The sequence below is a fragment of the Coturnix japonica genome, chromosome 2 (genome assembly GCF_054131305.1).
Source record: "Coturnix japonica strain WE chromosome 2, WE-NBRP24, whole genome shotgun sequence".
Taxonomy (NCBI): domain Eukaryota; kingdom Metazoa; phylum Chordata; class Aves; order Galliformes; family Phasianidae; genus Coturnix; species Coturnix japonica.
In genome coordinates this window covers 67,401,392-67,422,187 of record NC_140664.1, presented here as the reverse complement: position 1 = coordinate 67,422,187, position 20,796 = coordinate 67,401,392, and the positions used below count along the sequence as shown (strand labels likewise).

The 20,796-nt window shown below is 44.6% G+C and overlaps 1 protein-coding gene and 1 long non-coding RNA gene across 2 annotated transcripts; one reads left to right on the top strand and one right to left on the bottom strand.

Annotated features, from left to right (window-relative positions):
* Positions 1 to 9,933: 9,933 nt before the first annotated feature.
* LOC146761886 (uncharacterized) lies at positions 9,934 to 14,024 on the bottom strand. The gene is made up of 7 exons (XM_085539214.1): positions 13,901 to 14,024; positions 12,918 to 12,964; positions 12,640 to 12,808; positions 12,460 to 12,522; positions 11,532 to 11,830; positions 10,902 to 10,943; positions 9,934 to 10,092 (listed from the first exon to the last, which is right to left on the bottom strand). Exons 1-7 carry the CDS (start codon positions 14,022 to 14,024, stop codon positions 9,934 to 9,936), a joined length of 903 nt encoding a protein of 300 aa, XP_085395340.1.
* A 2,279-nt stretch (positions 14,025 to 16,303) lies between these two features.
* Positions 16,304 to 20,039, top strand: LOC146761885 (uncharacterized). Its single transcript, XR_014942706.1, has 4 exons — positions 16,304 to 16,364; positions 17,459 to 17,551; positions 19,013 to 19,134; positions 19,941 to 20,039. It is a non-coding gene; the product is annotated as an uncharacterized LOC146761885 (long non-coding RNA).
* Positions 20,040 to 20,796: the final 757 nt, after the last annotated feature.

Genomic DNA, 20,796 nt, shown 5'->3' with positions numbered 1-20,796 from the left:
ACGCCGGCCGTTTTCACAATGGCCATGGCGGCGCCCGAAACAACTCCCGAAGGGATGGCGGAAGTTGCCTCATCTGGGGAGGCGCCGCCATATTATCCCCGCCTATACCCCTGTTTGCAGAGCTTTCGTTCACCTGAGGGGGGTGGGTCCTGTCCGAGGGAGGGAGAGTCATGGGGGGAGGCGCGCCGTGGAGGCGTTAAGCCACCCCTAGACCCGCCCCCGGAGGAGGGACCTCATCCCGCGAAAGGGGAGGAACGAAAGGTACTGCCTGCCCCTACCCCTTTGGTTTCGTCTCCCGCGGAGGGGGAGGAGAAAGGGGAGGAACAAAAGGTACTGTCTGCCTTCACCCCGTCGGTTTCGTCTCCCGCGAAGGGGGAGGAGAAAGGGGAGGAACGGAAGGAATTGCCTGTCCCCACCCAGTCGGTCGTGGTTCCCCGGAGGAGGGGGGAGAAGTGGGAGGAGCGAGAGATATCGCGTAAGCCCACTGATTGGACTGACATTTGCGATACAATGCGAGAGGTGGGGCTCAAGGAGCGGGACTGGGCGGTGTTCCCAATTGTAGTCAAACAGGAGGGACCGGTTTGGGTACCTTTGGAAGAAAAAGGAAAAAGAACAGATAAAGAACTGCTGCTAGTACCAACGAGAAGGACATCTGTTGTATCACTTGCTGTGTGTCTTTGTGTAATTGCATTCATTACCGGGGGAGAGGGTACTCACTTAACATCACAACCAGAAAATATTTGGGTTACATGGTCTAATCGAACTGGGCAGAAAGATTTCTGCCTTAGCCTGCAGTCAGCCACATCACCGTTTAGAACATGCCTTATAGGTGTACCCAGGTGGGACCCAAAGGAGTTTAACGGATATGTGCATAAGAACAACTGCAAGAGAGATGCAGTGGACAAAGTTTTCTTTATGAAAGCATTTGAGTCTAAATTCACTGACTGGGCCAGAATGTCTGCATGTTTTATTAGATCCTTGAACACCTCCTTGCCCTGGGATCCACCAGAGTTGCAGCTTCTTGGATCCCAATCGGTTGGTAACGTAACATGGAATAAGAACTCTCAAAAGTGGGAACGCCCGGTTAGATGTTTGTATTTTTCGGGTTTTAGGACACCGGGTCAACTGTCCAATCGCAGGGTATGGGAAGGCCTACTCGGGAATGGGGCACCATTCTCGGGAACAACTGGGTCGGAACCCTTTACTTTACTTAACCCCATTCAATTTGACATATATAGCTTGTCAGGGGCATATTGTGGTTTCTCAGCTGAAAGGGTGGAGGGATTCTCCCATCCCTGCTCCGGGGATGGCTCCAAGAATGGATTTGCAGACCAATGCATAAAGCAGGGTGGGAGGTGGCTCTCTTACAATCAGAAGTATGTGGTACGTCATCCTAACGGGTCCACCTATAATCTCTCATGCTACTGGGGCCCTGACGATCTGGCATGTTCTGGTTGTTGTTCTCGAAAAGAACCTTTAGCTGGGGAAGGAATAAACTGCAATGGTACAGCCAAGGCCCTTCCTAAGGACATATTTTTGATATGTGGGGATAGAGCTTGGCAAGGGATACCAAAGAATCCAGTTGGGGGGCCGTGTTATTTGGGAAAGCTGACATTGTTGGCTCCCAATCACACTGCAATGATAAGTGTTATGAAAAAGATCGATCGAGCTCGACGCCAGAAAAGGTCAATAAAAACATTGGACCAGGATTGTAGTGATGAGGTTCAGCTGTGGGGTCCCACAGCTAGAATCTTTGCATCCGTCTTAGCTCCGGGAGTAGCTTCAGCCCAGGCCCTAAGAGAAATTGAGAGATTGGCATGCTGGTCCGTGAAGCAAGCTAATGTCACCACAGCAGTCCTGTCGGAACTCCTGATGGACGTTAACAACATCAGACACGCTGTTCTTCAAAATAGAGCTGCAATTGACTTTCTGCTGCTTGCTCAAGGGCACGGGTGCAAGGACTTTGAAGGGATGTGTTGTTTCAATCTGAGCGACCACAGCGATTCGATACATAGGAAGTTGGAATGGATGCAAGAACACACGAAGAAGATCGCAATAGATGATGCATTCGGAAGCTGGTTGGAGGGACTGTTTGGTAATCTGGGCCCATGGCTTAAGCAGTTTCTCAAAGTATTAATCATAGGTATTTTATTCTTTTTAGCTTTAATGATTTGCTTACCTTGTTTGTTTCAGTGTGTCCAGGGTTGTTTACAGCGTATGATAGAAAGAATGTTTAATGAAAAAATGGAGTACCAACGGGTATATGATAAACTTTGAGAAGAAGGAACTGTATAAACCCAAGATGCCTTGGATATAATCATTAGAAAACTACTGATGTTATTAGATATTGCACTACCTACCTCTGTAGCTTGTCTACCTCACTTTTTAGATAACTTATTAAGTTTAAATTATAGAGACTAACATTTTTATATTAGGATTAAGGATTAGCGTTCGGGATGTAACGGGGCATACTTTATCGAGCATGGAGAGGGGGAAATGATGTATTAGGCGGCACGAACTCACGGGATGTAACGCGATAGGCCTCCCCGTGCTCGGTAATGTATATGTATGAGGCTGAAATTGGAGCCCTATATAAGGGTCTCACACGGTTCATTAAACGCCATTTTACAGCTCACCATATTGGTGTGTTCAGCGTGTAACTTGGTCATGGGGCCGTCAGATGCACATTCTCAATGATGGACGTAGTTCTTTAGGTTACCTTACACAAGGCAACAATCACTGTGGAGCGTTTTTATCTGTTTCTTTTAGTTGGACTCTTTGCTTTGCCATGATCTTGTGTTCTGGTGATTTGCTTGATGTTTGTATTTCTAGACCTTTGCTTTGCTCTGTTTTTCCTGTTTGTTTGGTATTCCCCCCTTTGCTTTTCTGTAGTGCCCCTTTGGCTTTGCTTTCCATGGTCTTTGTTTCATGTTTGCTGCTTCTTTGTCCTTCCCGTTCCTTTCTGTGCATTCTCTTTCTCCTTGCTGAGAGCATTCTGTTTCTTTCCAGACTCTTTTTTTTTTTCTCTTTGCTTTGAGTTTTTCCTTTCCTTTTCCTTCTTCCTTGCCTGGCTTTGCTTTCCTTGTCCCCTTGCCCGTGCCTTTCCTCTTACTTTGCTTTCACTTACCTGATGTTCTCTTGCCCTCGATTGTTCTGTTTGGTTTATTTGTTTTTGTCTTCTTCAGCTCCAGCCTCCTCTTTTGGCTTTCCTGCTCTGCTTGATGCATTTGCAGTTGTTTTTTTTCTGATTTTCTCAGGTGGGTCCACGCCTCCTGGGCAAGGATGCCTGTTCCCTCGTGGTGGTCTTGTAGCATTTTCACCGATGGCTGGCGAGATCCGTGCCCGGTAGCTACACTTACCTCCTCCTTGGTATGACTGCGGGTGCTTTGCCTTCCTCCAGAGAGATGTTTGGTTTTGGTGATCGGCAGATTCTTCTGGGCTGGCCATGCTGACGTGGCATCACTGGTGGAAGTAGCAGCATGCCCTGTAGCTGCCCTATCCTCCTCCCAGGCACGGATGCTGAGTTTTTGGCCTCCTCCAGACTCAGCAGTCATCTCCTTCTCGCCATGTGAGTGTCTACTTTTCCGTTCATTTGACGCTGTTGTTTCTAATGCATGGCTTGATGTTGGTTTTCTCTGATCCATTTCCTTATTCTTTTATTTCTTCTGCCTTGGTTTACGGTTCCTCCTGAGTTGGAATGAACTGTTGACTTTACTTTTTTCTGGTTGATTGTTATCCATTCATCTTCTCTTTTTCCTTTTTACTTTGCGCTTTTATTTTGACTTTCCACACTGCCATTTGCTTTTGCCTGTTGCCTTTGTATTTTGCATTTGGCATTTTGCAATTGGTGTTTTCCTTTGCTTTTTGTCCTATGCATTTGCCTTCTTCGTTTACTTTTGGCATTAGATTTTTCACTTTACCTTTTGTATTTCCGCTATGCCTTTGCCTGTTGTCCTACGCCACTTACTTTCGACTTTGCCATTTGCGTTTGCATTTTGCCTTTGCCTTTGCCATTACGCTTTGTCTTTTTCTCTTTTCATTAGCTTTTACACGTTGCCTTTTCATTTTCATTTTTCCTTTTGTCATTTCCCGTTGCGATCTGTCGTATGCAATTTTCCTTTTCCTTTGCTCTTTCATTTTTCCTTTTTCATTTCCCCATTGCCTTGGCCTTTTCTCCTATGCCACATACCATTTTCCTTTTGTTTATTGCCTTTTGCCTTTTGAATTTTACATTTGTCTTTGCCTTTGGCGTATTGCCTTTGCCTGTTGGCCTTGCTCGGTGCTTCTGCCCTTCTTTTTTTTTATTTTCCCTTTGCCTTTTGCCTCAACCCTTGGCTTTTGACCTTCCGTTTGCCCGTTGCCTTTTTCTTTTGCCCTTGCCTTATAGCTTTGTCGTTGTGTTTGGTCTTTTCCCTCTGCCATTTGCTTTGGCCTGTTGCCTTTGCATTTGGCAGTTTGCTTGTGCGTTTGTCTTTGCATTTTGCCTTCTGTCCTATGCTATTTAGTTTTGCCGTTGCCTTTTGCCTTTGACTTTTGCCCTTTTTATTTTTCATGTCTTGCTTTGCTGCTCCATCTTTGTTACCATGGATTGCTTTTGAGTTTTGGGTTTTTTTTTTCATATCTGTGGATTCCTTTTTTTTTTTTTCCTTTTCAATTCTTGGAGCTCTTTTATCCTTCACTATGAGGTATTCCTTTTTGTTTCTCAGTATTTCAAGCCATTTTGCTTTCCTTACCTTGGCTTTTTAGTTCTTCAGCTTTCATTTCTCTTTTTTGTTTTATCTTTGCTCTTTAGTTTTTCTTTTGAATCTTTACCTGCCCTTGTTTTTGAGTGTTCTTTGTTTCTTTCCAGTGCTCAGCACTGGTGAGCTTTTTTATTGTTTCTTTGATATGGACTCTTTGCTTTGACATGATCTTGTGTTCGGGTGATTTGCTTTACTCTTGCATTTCTAGACCTTGTTTTGCTTTGCTCTGTTTTCCTTCCATGTTTCGTTTTCCTCTGGTTGATTTTTTATAGTGCTCCTTTTTCTTTACTTTCCATGGTCCTTGTTTCATTATTGTTGCCTCTTTGTCTTTCCTGTTCCTTTATTTTCCTTAGTGATTTTTGATACTGTTTTTCTTTCATTTCCTCTTTGTGTGTCCTGCCATTCTGTCTCCTGCCAGTGTGTTTCCTGCTATTGTGTGTTTGTCTCCTGCCAGTGTGTTTCTTCTTTCTGTCTTATAATACTTCTCTGTTTACTCTCATGGCTGCTTAAATCCATTCCTTACCTCCTCCTTGGCATGACTGCAGATGCTTTGCATTCCTACAAAGATATCTTTTGTTCTAAATGTCATCCGGAGACCCAATCTGGGCTTGTCACCCTGATGTAGCATCTCTGGTTGAGGCAGCAGCATGCCCTGTAGCTACCCATTCCTCCTCCCTGGCATGGATGTATTGTTTTTTAGGTCCTCGAGACTCTGTTTGCATGTCTGCATTCTGTCTTTGATACTACTTTTCCCTAGTGCTTTCCCTTCGTACATTTCCTCAGAGTTTTTCCTCATTGATTTTTCTTAGTGTTGTTGCTTATTGTTTTTCCGTACTGTTGTGTTTTTTTTATTTTATTTTTTCTTTGTTTTGGTTGTGTGTGTCTCCTGCCAGTGTATGCCTCCGGTCAGTTCGTGTCTCCTGCCAGCACTTGTGTCCTGCCACTTTGTGTTTCCTGCCTGTGTTCTTCTCCTTCCAGTCTGTTTTTTGTGTTTTTTTTTTTTCTTTCTTTCTTTCTCTCTTTTCTTTTTCTTTTCCTCTTATCACTTCTGAGATTCATTTCCCAGTATCTAGCCTTACCTTCTCTGGTGGAGGTAGCAGCATGCCCTGTAGCTACCTATTCCTCTTCCCTTGTATTGTTGGTGATATCTTGGCCTTTTTCTGGCTCTGTTGTCATCTCTGCATCACCATGGGAGTGCATTCTTTTCCTTATCCTTTGTTTGATGTGTATTCCTTTGTTTGTTTCAGTTGTTGTTGAATTGTTATTTTGTTGTTGTTGTTTTTTCTTTATGCTGTTATTTTTACTTCTCTTAATCTCTGAATTTTATCTCATTATCACTTAGCCTAATTTATAGCCTGCAGTTCTTTTCCCCGAGTCACGTTCAGGTTTGGAACCAGTCAGCCTGGGGTTACACCTTCCCATGTTGCATCTTTGTTGTTGCTAGGGAAAAGGAGTGGCTCCTTTTCTACAAGATACTCTGAAAACATCTGTACTAAAAGCATGGGATTTATTTTGGTTGGGGAAAACAAACTGCTTCCCATCTTACTCCCCCGTCACTTCCTTGGAGCCTTTCCTACTGCTCGCATTTGCAGTTCCTCTTGTAGACATGTAGTTAGATAAGAGCATCTCTGCTTTCCTTGTCCCTTTCCAGCTTGCCCTGATTCTTCTGCTGCTGTCCTGCCTCTTCTGCTTCTTTCTCTGGTTCTCCTTGTTAAATAAATTGCAGCCCAACCTTCAAAAAGGAAAGAAGAATTTAACTGCAGTGACCCATGTCCTTATCGCACTGTGGTCTGTGCTGAAATGGCTATTGACTGAATTGGGAACAAGGCTGCCTTCCCCCTGCTTTCACATAGCCTCTCTATGGCGTACAATAAGTGGGGTTTCACAGGTTGTGTGAGGAGCAGCCGGGTCCAAACCTTCCCTCCTTGTCAATGCAGTGGCTGGGGAGGTTTCACAGCTCCTTGGAGCCAGGGAGCTCTTTGGTGGAGCTGACGGAGGAAGGTCCCACCTCCAGCAGGGGAAATAAGAAGGAATTCTGCCATGCAAAATAAGGAATAACATACCAAGTGGGGATTGAACAGTGAAGCAGGAAACAGATGCTCTGTTGGAATACGGAATAAAGGGGGACTAAAAGAGGGAAACTTAAAGGTAGTTTATAGAAACAAGTAAAGGATAGTTAAATTTTACAAGTAAAAGAAACAAGGGGCCTAGGAGAGCAAAGAGGATGCAGATAAGGAGTGAGACCTCACGGACGACATCAGGCAAGGAGGAGAATAACTACTTGTAAACTACCAGAAGAGGAGTTTCATCCCCCTGATAAGAACAAGAGGGGGTCTGCATGCTAAAGAACTATTGAATATGTATCAGAATTCCAAGAACTACTGACTATGTATTAGAATTCCGAGAAATCATTGACTATGTATTAGATGTACCTATATCTGTGTCACGATTTTACAAGTCGGTGTGCAATTTTGGTGGAGCAATCCCCCTTGCACCCGGTGCTGGAATAAAAATACCTGCTTTATAACCCATCTCTGGATTGTAGAGTTTTATTCCGCAAGTCAGGATGAAATGCATTCATTTGGCTATGGCTTTTTGGATGCAGCACTGCTCAGCAGCCCTGGGCTGTGAGAGCACTGACATGATGCAGCGGGATGCCACTGGGATGCAGGGACAATTCCTGCTTTTCCGCAACCCAAACTCAGGTCTTGTGGAGGCCCCAGAAGGAAGAGTGCAGTGCTGTGCAGTGTTACTGGGCTGGGGATGAAGGCTGAGGATGACTCATCCCCACTCAAGGGAAGTGCTGTGTGTGGCTGGTCTCATGCGTGTGCCATGGACTCTTTCCTTACCGGAACACACAGGAGTTTTGAGGCACAGCACTGAATGACTGTGCTGGGTTTTCCAGAGCCCCCAGGGCTTTGGGGACATTACTGCCACCATGTCGCTGTGCCCTGGCTGCTGGTGGGTCTCAGATCCTTGCCGTCCCTTTCTTCCCCACCGCTGCCATCCCTAGAATTGATCCCTAGCTTGATGCCTTGTTCCATCCTCTTCCTGGTGACTCTTTAGGACAAATAGGGACAGAGCCACTGATGTCTCCCCACCTTGTAGGCCTGGGGATTGTCCTGAGTACCCAGCATCACTCTGCTGATGCGAACCACTTTCTAGGGTCTGTCCCCTGTCCTCAGCTTGGCTGGGGTCCACCCGTATGGAATCACCTGTAAATAAGGGATAATAGAGACAGGAGCAGGACTGGGGGCTGCTGCAGCACCCATGTGCATCCAACCCCTCAACATCACATAGGAGACCCCCTCTACTTGCTTAGTGAAGAAATAGCCCCCCCACCCAAAAGGGTGGGAAGGGCATGGGAGGCCTTTGCTCCTGTCCCCATTTGGGGTAAGAAAAGGGGCTAAAGGGTTGCAGAGTGGGACCCCCTCAGCTGTCTGCCCCCAGAAGCTGGAGGGGGAGGAAAGGAGAGGGAGAAGTGGAAGATGAGGGGGGAAATGAAAACACTTTGAGTTTGACAGAAAGCCTTTAATTCCAGGAAAGAAACGCTTGGCTTTGACTCAGCCGCACTCAGAGCAAAAGCCATCCCTGTGCCCACTGTGATGTCCTGCCAAACTTCTGCCCTGCAGCGCTTGGCTCACCTTGTTGCCTCAGTTTCCCCTCGTGCGACGTGCAGTGGTGCCACACCCAGCCATCCTCAGGACCCACAGTGAGTCTGTTTGTGACCAGTGTGTCACTGATTGACAGCATCCGGGTGGGAATGCATCAACATAGAGCCAGGGGAGAGCTGAGCAGCGCTGGGGTGCGTGGGAAGTCAGCCCCAAGGGGAAAGAAAGTCTCCCCCGTGGAAAAAGTGGGTCGTTTAAAGCCTTGGGTGAGATGCTGGATAACAGGAAATGAATGAGCTTAATATGTGCCACCTGGGTACTGCCTGAACGTCCTCCAACACCACAAGTGCTGTCCAGAGCTCTCCAGTGTCCCCTCGTGCTCCTTGCAGTTCCCCAGTAAGCTCCCATTGCCTCCCAGTATTGTCTAGACTCTCTTTGTGCAAACTCTGTATCCCCCAGTACTGCCTGAAGCCGCCTCAGTGCTGTCTGCATCCTTCAATAGCCTCCCAGTGGCACCAGTACTGCCCAGTGCCCCCAGTTAACACAGCCATTGTACAGTACGTGACCATCTCCTTCCACGAGAACAACACAAGGCCACAGAGATGTTGACAGCAGCGATTGTGTTGGAGACGTTCAGTCTAGAGGAGCTGCAGCTCTTGGTTCACTGCAACCACTCCAGCATCCGCAGAGGTGGGCATGGGGATCTGGGTGGCCTTTGGTGCTGCAGGAATGACTGCAGGCAGAGATGTACCCAAGTGAGCACCAAACATTTAACACATTAACAGACTAAACAGTAAAGAAATGACAATATTCCCAAAAATTTCCAGGTAAAGGCAGAAATCTTCCTTTTACACTTTGTACCAATTAAACAAAGAAACAAACAAACACGTGCTGAAATCACAAGTGATAACCTTGCTGCCAGTACTGGTTGACCTGAGTGATCTCTCCAGAGGTGCTTTGAAGTGGTTGTTCCCTTGGCAGAGGAGAGAAGTAAGCTTCGTGCTTGGGTACTTAAAATAAAGTTCAGTGTTCTGGGTCTTCCAGTACACCTGCCTGGGGAAGCAAGCAATTCTTTGGGAGAAACCATCACATTTCTCTTTCATTTGACAGAACTCGGTGCAGTATCAGCTTAATGTTGACACTGAGGTCCATCTGCAATTATTTTAGAGAGTTTTGTGCCACACAACCCGACTGTTTGTTTCATCTTGCTTCAGATGCAATGGCTGACTTCCTGACTGGCATCCTCACTCGAGCAGAGAGCCACTTGGGCTCCTGTCCCCGTGACCTGGATGCTGAAAAGAAGCTGTGGGACTCAGCCAGGAGGGATCTGTCATTTCATTTGCTGGGAGGAACCAGCAGGCCTACCTTGCCAGTGTCCAGAGTGCCTGCCTCATTTTTGGCCAAAGTCAGCAGTAGATGGACTCAGAGCTCTGTGCATGTGCCTCTTCACTGTCCTGCTTGGCTGGTGGCATTCAGGGGGGATTTTGTGAGGTGAGGTCTCTGCTGGGCGATTCAAGCCCAACACATTTGAAGTTGAGTGGCAGACAGTATGTATTTTGATTTCCAGGCTTGTGACTTGGTCACAGGGACTGGCAAGTAGGATGGAGAGGGCTCTCTGGAGATTTTGCCCTGTTGCTGCACATTGCTGCCAGCACCACAGCAGGAGGCAGATGGCCATACATCAGTTGGTGGATGCACAGAGAATGAATACCTCCCTGCCCAGAGACCACAGTCTGCAACTAAGGAGACAGAGTGACAGAAAGCATGCTGTAGGTTTCCAGTCCACTTTATGTCTAGCACTTAGAGGTATGTTCTGTCTGAACTGTCTGATACTTTGGTCAGTTAGTGCTACAGAACAGAAGCAGACAGTGACTTCTGGATGGGCAATTGATTCTAACAAAGAGAAAAGCACTGCAGGAAGCCTTACCTCCACTGCAGAGAAATCAGTTCCCAGCCCTATGTCAGTTCAGTTAAGCATCACTGCTCCTTCCCCAAGAAGGATCCTCTATGAAATGCAACAGGACAAAATGTGAACCTTTCACAATGTATCAATCCTTTCAAACCAAGGCATCTAGCATCTCAAAATGACTACTGCTCGACTACCAGGTCATTTCAGATCACATAGGCTTCAACATCTGGGAAGCCTCTGTTATTAAAGGAGAAAAGGGCTCATGCACTTGCATAAGGGCCACGACTTTGGGGACAGCAGCTACTCCCTTTCTTTTCCATCCAAAGCTGTCATTTAGCTTTCACTGCATCTATTTCGTGCAGACATTAATTAGTTCTGCAGTGCACTGAATGGTGCAAAGACTGTGGATCAAGGGAACCAATCTAATCAGTCCTTAATTTCCTGATGAGAAATCTCTCTCAGTCTCTTGGAATAGCACTGATCACTTGGAGCACATTAAATTAAAGCACCCAGGAAAAAGTTCCTCCGGTGGCAAAAGTTGAATCACAGCGCCACCTGCTGGAGACCGACATCTCGAGGGAAGCAGGATGGATGTTGCAGCCAAATGTGCTCCTCCACCACTGGTTTTCTGAGACGTACCCGTGAGCACCACACATTTGTACGGTCTGTCTGTCCGTAGAGCTACAAAGGCAGAAGCAGAACATCTATATGGTTTGTTGTAGCTGTGGGTTGTGACTGATATCAGTCCTTGGATCTGTTACACTTCACAATTGCGTTCAGAGTTTTTTCAGGTCATCCTGGCTTTCTGGTGCTCCCTGCACAGTGACACCATCTCTTCTGTCACCCCATTTAGTCAAACTGACTGTGATTTGCATGTAGCTCCTCCACGGTGCTTCCAAATTCCTAACAAAGTGGGAAATGAGCCAGGGGACCCATCTGATATCTGATAGATGCTGACACAAAAGCAATCTGTCATAAAGCCCTTTGCACTGATGCGATTCAGTGTAATACCTAGCATGGGTTTGTTTACCTTTCCTTGAGGCTTCAGGTCATTTCTAGCAGTAACAATGCTTACTGCAGGTCACTCAAGACCACGTTATGACTATGAGTCTTATTTGAAATCCATTCCTAGCCATGAGAGCTGGGCAGTATTTAAATAGTGCTTCATTTGAGCTCAGGATTGGTGCATCCCTAAACGTAGGAAATAGGGAAGGGGGGTGTCTGATAAGGACAGCACTTCACCGGGACGGTGCCACAGCACCTTCTTACCTCTTTGATTGGAGCTCCGTGGTGGGGCTGGGGCCGGCACACTGCCTGTGCTCTGGCCCCTGGCTCTTTTTTTTTAGCAGGCAACTGCACTGCTGCCTGTTGCTCTTCGTCGAAGCCCTTGCGTTTCCCTCCAGCCAGGGTCTTGGAGACAGAGCGGGGGCACACAGCCAGGGAAGGTCTTCTCCCTGAGCTGGGACCTGCTATTACTGGAAGCCCTCCACCCTGGAGATGATCTCTCACAGAAAGCACTTTCTGCAGCACTTTCACGTTGTTCTTTCCATTTTGCTCATGTTGTACATCTATTATAATCAAGAAAGGAGAAGCAGTTAGACTTCAAGGGAGCCAAAGGCTACTTTCAGTCTGCAGAATGGGCCACAAAACTGGGAAATCTCATCTTGAGTGCTCGCAGCAGCAGATCTTAGGTGAATTGTGGGTTTGCATTTCAAATCTGGACAGGGAAGGTAATTGAAAATCGCAGGGACGAAGACCTCAAGCAACATGCAGCAACAACACTCCCAGGAAAGAACAGAGAGAAAGCCTGACTAGAACGACATCAAATCAAACCCTGATGCCTGTTGTGCCTCTGTACCTCTCTTGGGTGCCACGTCACAGGCTGCAGTCCTCCCCAGACCTGCCGCAAGGCTGCGCTTTGCTGGAAGGCCGCTTGCGTCATCTTCTGTCAGAAAGAAACAAGAAATACTTGAAGAGCATCTCTTGGGAGGAAGATTTGATCACAGCCAACCACCAACTTCAACTCTCCAAGTGTAGTTCCTACCATTTTCCTTTTTGCTGCTACAGCATGGTGCCATTTCTGCAGTCAGCACAGATCTGCAGTGGACTTTCTTCACTCTTCCATCACACATGCACCCCTTCATGCAGCCCTATTTAGAGGCAGGTACCCACACCACAGCTCACAAGAGGTTCTTACCTGCATGGGCTTTCCGTTTCCCACCTTGCCCAGCACCATTCCATGGACGCACGGGCTCTGTCCCTAAAAGAAGAGATCGTGTGTTGATTTCACAGATGTCAGTAGCAGTATTGTCCTGTTAGCCCGTGTCCACCCCCCACTAAAGAAAGACCCTGTTTTACAGACAGAAGAGAAACTCACTTTTGCGTGGCAGTAAGGACAGTCCATTCCCATTGCGTCCCTCTGTGCGCTGAAAGGTGCAGCTGAATGTCTGGCAGCTGCGCCGCCTCTGAAGAGAGAAAGGAAGAAACGGTGGTGGGAACAGGCAGCTGAGTTTGGCAGAGAGCTTCCAGATCGTGCCAGAGATGGGATATCAGAGTTCTGAGACATCATTGATCACTAAGGGAAAATACAGCCTGAGCCCTGCCCGTGCCATTAGCCCAGGCTGTCAACAGTGAGCGCAAAATCCAACCACTTACTGAGGTCCCAAAGGACCAGCAGGGCTCCCCCTGCTCCACTCCTTCCCCTTACAAATGAGAACAAGGAAGAAAAGTCAAGCCGAAGGAACCCAGCCATACCAGTCTCTGATTTGCGCAGAGCTCTGTAGAGAGTGTTATTTACAGCTGGTTAGCTGAGAAGGGTCATAAACACAGTGCAGCTAAGCAAGCAGCCATACCACCTGCAAGGACAGCAAGAACAACAGGATGCCCTGTGGTGAGAAACTAGCCATGGTTTTGTGATCTCAGCAAGGGAGTAACTTTCAGGATGATAACTACAAGTTGCAAAGATACTTGGGGATGGTATGTAATTGGGAACCAATTATGAGCTCCGCTTTTGCAATATGTATGAGCTAATTATTCCTATTATAAATGTACGTGCAGCCAAGGAATAAGCGAGATTAGCTGATCATATGTCAATGACAGGTGTGGTCATTTGCTTTTCTCCCACCATTCTAAAATGGAGCTCAAATGGAGAAGAAGCTGAAATTCCCTTCAGTAAAGCACTGTCACGTACACCTGGGGATGGACTGGTGATGTCTTTGCCTACAAGCCTGCTCCATCTTTGTGTCCATACCCCCGACTTGTTTCCTCCCGTGTCTGAGGAAAAGCAGCCACCCTATGTTTGCAATTTCCAGTAACTGACAGCAGACACACGGCAAACACTGAAGTACCCACTCGCCCAAATGGGGGGCAATGGCATGGGGACATCCATGCTCCTGCCCAGCACTGCCCCAGGAGCTGCCCTGCCCTGGGAGGTCTGTGCACAGGGTGAGCGGTAAAGACAGCAGGTGTCCCTGAGTTGTCTCCATCAGATGTCACACAGGAGCAACACACAAACCACACACAGGTGAGTGCTGCGCCCTCACTCAGCAGAACCGTGGTGGGAAATTCTCATGTGGGGCCAGCGAGTGAAACTGCTGAGGCTGGTGACACGACGCTGAACTTTCAGCAGGTCAGGGCACCGGGTCGTCCCCCGGTCACGACGTCCCTCTCTGAGTCAGGCAGTGCCTGCAGTGCGTGCTCCCAGCGGGGCTCGGTGTAGAGGTGCTGCTCCTCGGGGGCCTCCCTGCTGTGTGTGTGTCCCATCGCATTTTGGCATGTGGCCCCATCCTCATTTTTTCACCCCTCAGCACCTGTTCAGCATTACAGTCCAGAGGCCCCAAGCTGGGGACGAGGCACTCCATCAACCTGAGAGCGGAGCGGAGCAGCACAGCCAGCTGCTGCCAAGGCCGTATGTGTCGGCCAGAAGGGTTTTGCCTCAATCACTCACTACGCAAAGCTGTGCCATGATGGGGACTGGCACCAGTAGTGCTGAACTGTCATTAATTCCATGTCTGAAAGGCCCCCGGAGGTGGCTGTGACTGTCTGGCTGTCACGTAGCATTGCAGCAGCCTGTCTACAGTGTGGGGAAAGGAAGCAACATGAGAGCAGAGGAGGAAATGCCACTTCTCACAGACAAACCTGCTCAACTGACAGCAGCTCCCACCTCCAACAGATGGGCACTACAGGAACGCCTCTTCCAGGGAGCAGAGCAACTACGGGAGAGCCAGGAGACATGGCTGCTGCAAACATCACTTGAAGTCTCAGTAAATAACATGCTATGGTTGTACTCACCCTGAAACCTGAACTACTGAGTTTGGTACACGTAGTCACCACTTCCACGTGATCAACGCTCGGTTAAAATCCCATGTAAGACTGCATTAGGGCTGGGATCATCTTGCGTTTAGCATGGAATTCCCTTGTATTCCATGCTAGGTATGGCTGAGACTTGATTCCAGGTGTGCCTCTGAACTTCTGCTTGCAGCCCCCAGCAGAAATCTCCCACAAGGACACAGAAATTAGCAGCAACTGAAAAAAAGAAGTGATGGCTGATGGTGGTGGGGCCTCTCCTATTCCTGTCCCCGTTCTGACAGCCCCAGCAGCTCAGGTTAGCCTACATGGGGTCGAGTCCACAAATGCACATAGATGTTTCTCCATCCCCCCCGAGGCAAGGAGCAGAGGTGATACATGAAGAACTGCCTCTGACTCGCACAGTCGTTCAGTATAAATGGACTCAAATCTTATCTTCTTGCCTTCTAATTTTTCCTTATTTCCCAACCTTTCTTCCAGCCTAGATCTGATTTACCTTTAAGAGAAAGCTCTCCCTACAAGGCACAAAGCAGACATACACGCTGGATGATAAAGTTTATTTTTCTTTTTTAATTCCTGAGGTTATAAAAGGAAAACAAAAAAGCATCAAGAAACATTCCAGTATGTAACTGCCTACACCTCTGTGACTGCACAGATGCTGGCATATACAGATCTCTTCTTTCCCCCATGTGGAACATGAAATTTGATGTGAACGGGACTTGCAATTCTTTGGCAGCTAAAACCAGAAGATGTGTCTGATCAAGTTACAGTATAAGTGTCTGAGTATAATTAAAACTACAGTGCAATTTCAAGTCTTATAAAGAGCAAATTTGACTACCCAGAGTACAAGCCAGTAATTGATACTAGCTTAGGGAGAGAAAAAGCCTCACAGTATGGTGCTATTAATATACATGCCAGGGCTGTATAAAGTTGGCCTATTTATGTACAGAATGGTCTGTATTAGTTTAAATTATGTCTGAGGCCAAATAACCTGTTAAGACTGATACTTATTGTCTAAAATGAAATCCTGACAATTCTGTATGAAATTAGTCATCTATTACTCAGCGAAGAACTGCTGACTACTCCTAATGCTGTTAACAGAAACTTCATTTGTATTCCCATCCATATTTTTGCTGCTGCAAGCTATAATCCAAGCCCCAAGCTCAACTTCAAGCATAATGGGGTTTAAGATTGTAGGCCCTACCAGGTCTCATGACAAGAAAAATATTATTTCACATTCTTCAGTGTTCGTAAGGACTTATTTTCCTAGTAATGCTTCTGGTCATTTGTCACTCAAGTGGTCTAGGAATTATATAGACACATGGAAAGGACACAGAGTAAAACTGTGGGATTTTAGACGCTTTTTTACAAAAGCTTAAGCTGAAGCCTTCAGAGGTCTGTGTCTCACTCCAATTATTGGAAGAGATGGTTCAAATACACATATATATACACCCAGAAAAAGATGAAGACAGCAAACGAAGCCAATGTTTTCCGATTGATTTATTACAAGTTCTAAGCAACAGATGGGAAGATGGGAAAGTTGGTGAGAAAAGAGAAAAATTCTAGGAAATGATTTGCAGAGTAAGGATAGTCCCCATCAGGGATCCAGCGGCGTCTTGTTGGTCTGCAGGGCGGCAGCAAATTGGTCAGTGGTATCTCACTAATATGCAGTTGGGCAGAGAGGTACCTCCATTGCATCCTTTCTGTTACCGGGGCAACAGCTGTTTGTTGGGTAACTCCTGCTTAGTTACCGGGGGCATCGTGCTCTGTTTGTCACAGACAGGTAGCTGTCTCAAGGTAATTAACCATTAATTCCAAAAGCTTGTTGAGCGGGTTATATCTCAGATGGCTGCCACTGAGCAAGCTTTGAGCCAAAAATTGTTAATGTTCTGACTTTTCAAACTGTTGAGCTTTGCTCACAAAGGCAGCCAAGCTGAAGCTGAACTGGGTGATATTACTTTATCCCTTTCTCTTATGCAGGAGAGTGCTTGAAATGATGGTAGCTCTGTCTTTTACTCCATAATAAAAGAAGCAGTACCTCAGTAAATCACAGAATTTTCCCAAAGTAGTTAAAATTTTACTTGAACTGCATATTCAGTCTTTATGCATTCTTCTCTTCTTTGTTTTGGAGAAGAAACTCACTGGATGGGAACTCCTGTAAGAGATCAGTCTTTCAGAACATTTCTGTGCCATTTTATAGTGATACGTTGTTGTTTTAAAGTGATGCCTTGTATTCATAAAGGCTCTCAGTCAGCTAGCCTAAATTCTCATTTAGTCTTTATAAAACATCAATTTTGTTAAGCTGTCAGTTTCCTCTGAGGCCTTGTTCTAGCCACGCAGGAACAGCTACAGATTACCGGCATTCTGTGGCTGACGTGGAGTGGAGCTGAAATGGAGAGGATAACAGGAATGGAGTATCTTTTCTAATACCGTCAGATAATTGTATTGATGATATACTAAGTGGTGAGCCCAACCTTAAAATTGCATGCAGATTTTCAAAGTAGTATTTAAATGATGTCACTGAGAGCGATGTGAGTTAGAAAAACCTTCTGCGGGAGTGTCCAATAGGTCACAAGCCTGTACTGCTGCACAAATGTAAGCATTAATCACATGGTTTATCTATTTAAATACTGAGTATTTGATCAGATAGTTCCCTACACCAGGTCGCACAGGTAGGCGTCCAGGCAGGTCTTGAATATCTCCAGACCCCACAACCCCCCTGGGCAGCCTGGTCCTGTGCTCTGTCACCCTCACTGTAAAGAAGTTCTTGTGCACATTTGTGCAGAACTTCCTGTGCTCCAGTTTCCAGATGTTTATACAAACATATCTGTTTATTTGCTTATACAAACAAATCAACACTTCTAATGTTATGAAACTGAAATTTTTTTTAGGCGTTCATTAAGAAGAAGATTGGTGATCGAAAAGAGTGGTTAACAAACTTCATGGAGGACACGCGACAGCGTCGACTACATGGCCTTCCTTAAGTGAGTCCTAAGCAACAGTAACAAATCTGGTGGATGAGATTTAAATGTAACAAGGTGTTTGTATTGAGTGAAAAATGTCTGTGGGTTTTTTTCAACAATATTTATATGGTACAGAGACAAAACATTTGACCTACAAGGACTTAACAAGGAGTTGATCCTTTTCTCAAATTCAGACGATGAAAGATCTGTTCCCTCTCTTGTTAATGGTAAGCTGACCGTTTATTATGATTTGTTGGAATATTCTCTTTTATTGTTTTTTAAACTTGTGATTTGGTTTGAAAGCCAATATATTTAGGTAGAGTTTAGAAGACTTCTATATTTTTGTTGTTGTCATTTATACGCTGAGGAGTTATGACAGTTCTTCTGTGAAGAAGTTTAAACTGATGCTTTGTAGCCTTTTAGATTAACCAGAACTCTACCCCGGACATTACAAGTCCTTTGCTTCTGCTTAAACAGTCAGAAAAAGCAAGTCTTTTAGGTGCTTATAATAATTACAATTCAAGTTGTATCTGAATTTAGATAAAAATGAAAGGGTGAAATGTTTTCTCCCATCATGTAGCACAAAAACTCTTAATGCTTATTGATCCTTCATGCAGTCATCCTATGGTTCTCTAAATCAGATTTACTAACTCTTCCTTTGCAATGGCGTGGGTATGAAAAGAAGCATCTTTTACTGCACAGTTTGTTCTTCATGTGTAAAGCTGTCTGCAGGCAGCATGAAAAGAAATTTCTGCCTGTATTTTTGTCAGTATAAATATGCTTACTAAGATATGGTAAAAAAACCTTGAGGTTTCATAAGACAAAAAGGAAAAAGCATTTATCTCCGGTTTCCAAACTGGATGATATGCAGACAAGTTCTGCATATCAGAACAAGGTCCCTTCCACAAAGATGGTGTAGTTCAAGTGTACAGGTACATCAAGTGTACCTAAACGATAAAGATAAGATCAAAGAGAATGGCTTCTTAAAACTGTAAAAGATCTAGGAGGGATAGAAATAGCATGTATTTTTGTTTTATCAGAAATAGTTAAATTTCAGAGTGCTTTAAAATAAGTGTAAGCTACAATTACAGTTGTCACTGCTGGATTTGTGTTGATTCTTAGGAAAAAGATTTTGCTCACTATACTGGAAAGAAAAAAACTCTTGACTTGCACGGGTACATTTAGGATGAAATTATACTTATTAGAATAGTGTGTGTGCTACTGGCTTAAAGGGTTAAGTTTCCATTCTTCGGACAACTTTTTGTTAAAATATTCATTTCTACTATTATTTTTATTATCTTAAAATAATTGAAAATAATTTATTTTGTTAAAATTACAGTATGCATTTTTTCCCCCTCTAAAGTTTAAGTTTCTTTCCAGAGTTTAGAAATGAGAAACAAACCAAAATCAAGATGTATTTTTTTTTTTCTTAGAAACCAATGCTTTTTTTATGTGTTGAAAATGGGATCTTCTTCTTACTAGGTTTAAAACCAGAGCAGCGCAAGGTTTTGTTCACTTGCTTTAAGAGAAATGATAAACGTGAAGTAAAGGTTGCTCAGCTGGCTGGTTCTGTTGCTGAAATGTCAGCTTATCACCATGGGGAGGTGAGTACGAAGAGTAGAAAAGTTGTGAGAATTTGTAGCCTGAATGTTTACTGTATTAAAATTCCAAATCTTTTGACTCAATCTACTAATTACAGGTTTAATTTTAAAGAGTTTGAGCCGAGCAGTAAATACTTTAAAAAGAAAATATATTTCCACTATGTCCAATTCCTTATGCGTGGTGGTATTACCAAATAGTTAATGGGTTATGGAGAAACGGTAAGTAGATAAGTACATAGTAAACTTATTCCATATTCTCAATCATAGTAACTATGTGCAATGGAAATTTTTGGTGTTGAACAAAAAATAGAGTCTTTTAAGGTAAGAAGGGTACAGTGTTCTCCAGTACCTGATACAATATTGAAACAATGGTTGCTTCTATCTCTTGTTTGTTTATGTTTATCTGAAATATCAACGTGAGTTGCCATATTCATTCTCTTTCCATCCTTTCATCTTTGCCTTTGAATGCAGTGAGTAGTAGTTTGTGCAAGAGAAAGCAGGTGCAATCATTTTTTGCCCCTTTATTTACTCCAGAAAAGTGTTTTAAAAATCTGAGAAAACTTTGGGTTTTTCCATGCATTGAGTACAAGGACATTTAACTCAGGGAGGCAATGTGGCTACAAAAGAAGGAGCTTTATGCTTTGCCAGTAGCTCTAGTAAGAGGCTATGTTCCTTTCTCAAGCTGACTTCTTTGAAATTGAGGTCAGGTTAGTCACAGAATTCCTGGACATTAAAAATCTTCCTTCTTGACTGATTAGGAAAGAGTGTACTTCTAATGTTTATTTCTGTGAACGTGTATTTTCTTGCAGCAAGCATTAATGATGACTATTGTCAACTTGGCTCAGAACTTTGTTGGAAGTAACAATGTTAATCTTCTACAACCTATTGGTCAGTTTGGTACCAGGCCTCATGGTGGAAAGGATGCTGACAGACCTGGCTGTATTTCCACTATGCTAAGGTAAACATATTGTCGATGGTTTACATTAAGCTTTTGAAAAGCTTTATTATCGAAGTAGTCCTTTCACAAGAGTAAAGGATTTATTTTATTTTATTCTAATTTTTTTTATGTGAAAGGAATAGGAGAGGATTAGTCTGTTTTGATAGCTGTTAGTGCTCAATTTTTGCCTTATATTTGTAAGTGTGGTTTTTCATCTTGAGTTTTCTGCAGAGATTTTCACTGCATAGAACTGCTGTATAGAATGTAGCTTTCAAGGAATTAAACTCTGAATTATAAAGATGAAGACTGAAAATGCTGTAGACTTAGGTCTGTGTGCTGTGTGATCAGTTGTTAGTGTGTTATGTACATGTGTAATTGGGAAGGAAACAGACATCATCTGTTATTAGTATGCCATTCCATTGGGAAGAACTTTGTCTTCTCAGGAGGTGTGTACATTGTAATTTCAGCTTCAGAATGGCAAAGAATAGAAGACATGAAAAAAATAGGTCATATTTGGACACACTGAGGGTTAAAGCACTTAGACGTGAAAACTAGTGGGACTCCAGTTAAACAGATTTTTATTTTCTTTCTTTCTTAAAGCCCTTTAGCCAGGTTTCTTTTTCCACCAGTGGATGACAACTTGCTGAAATTCCTTTATGATGACAACCAACGTGTAGAGCCTGAATGGTATATGCCCATCATTCCTATGGTTTTAGTAAACGGAGCTG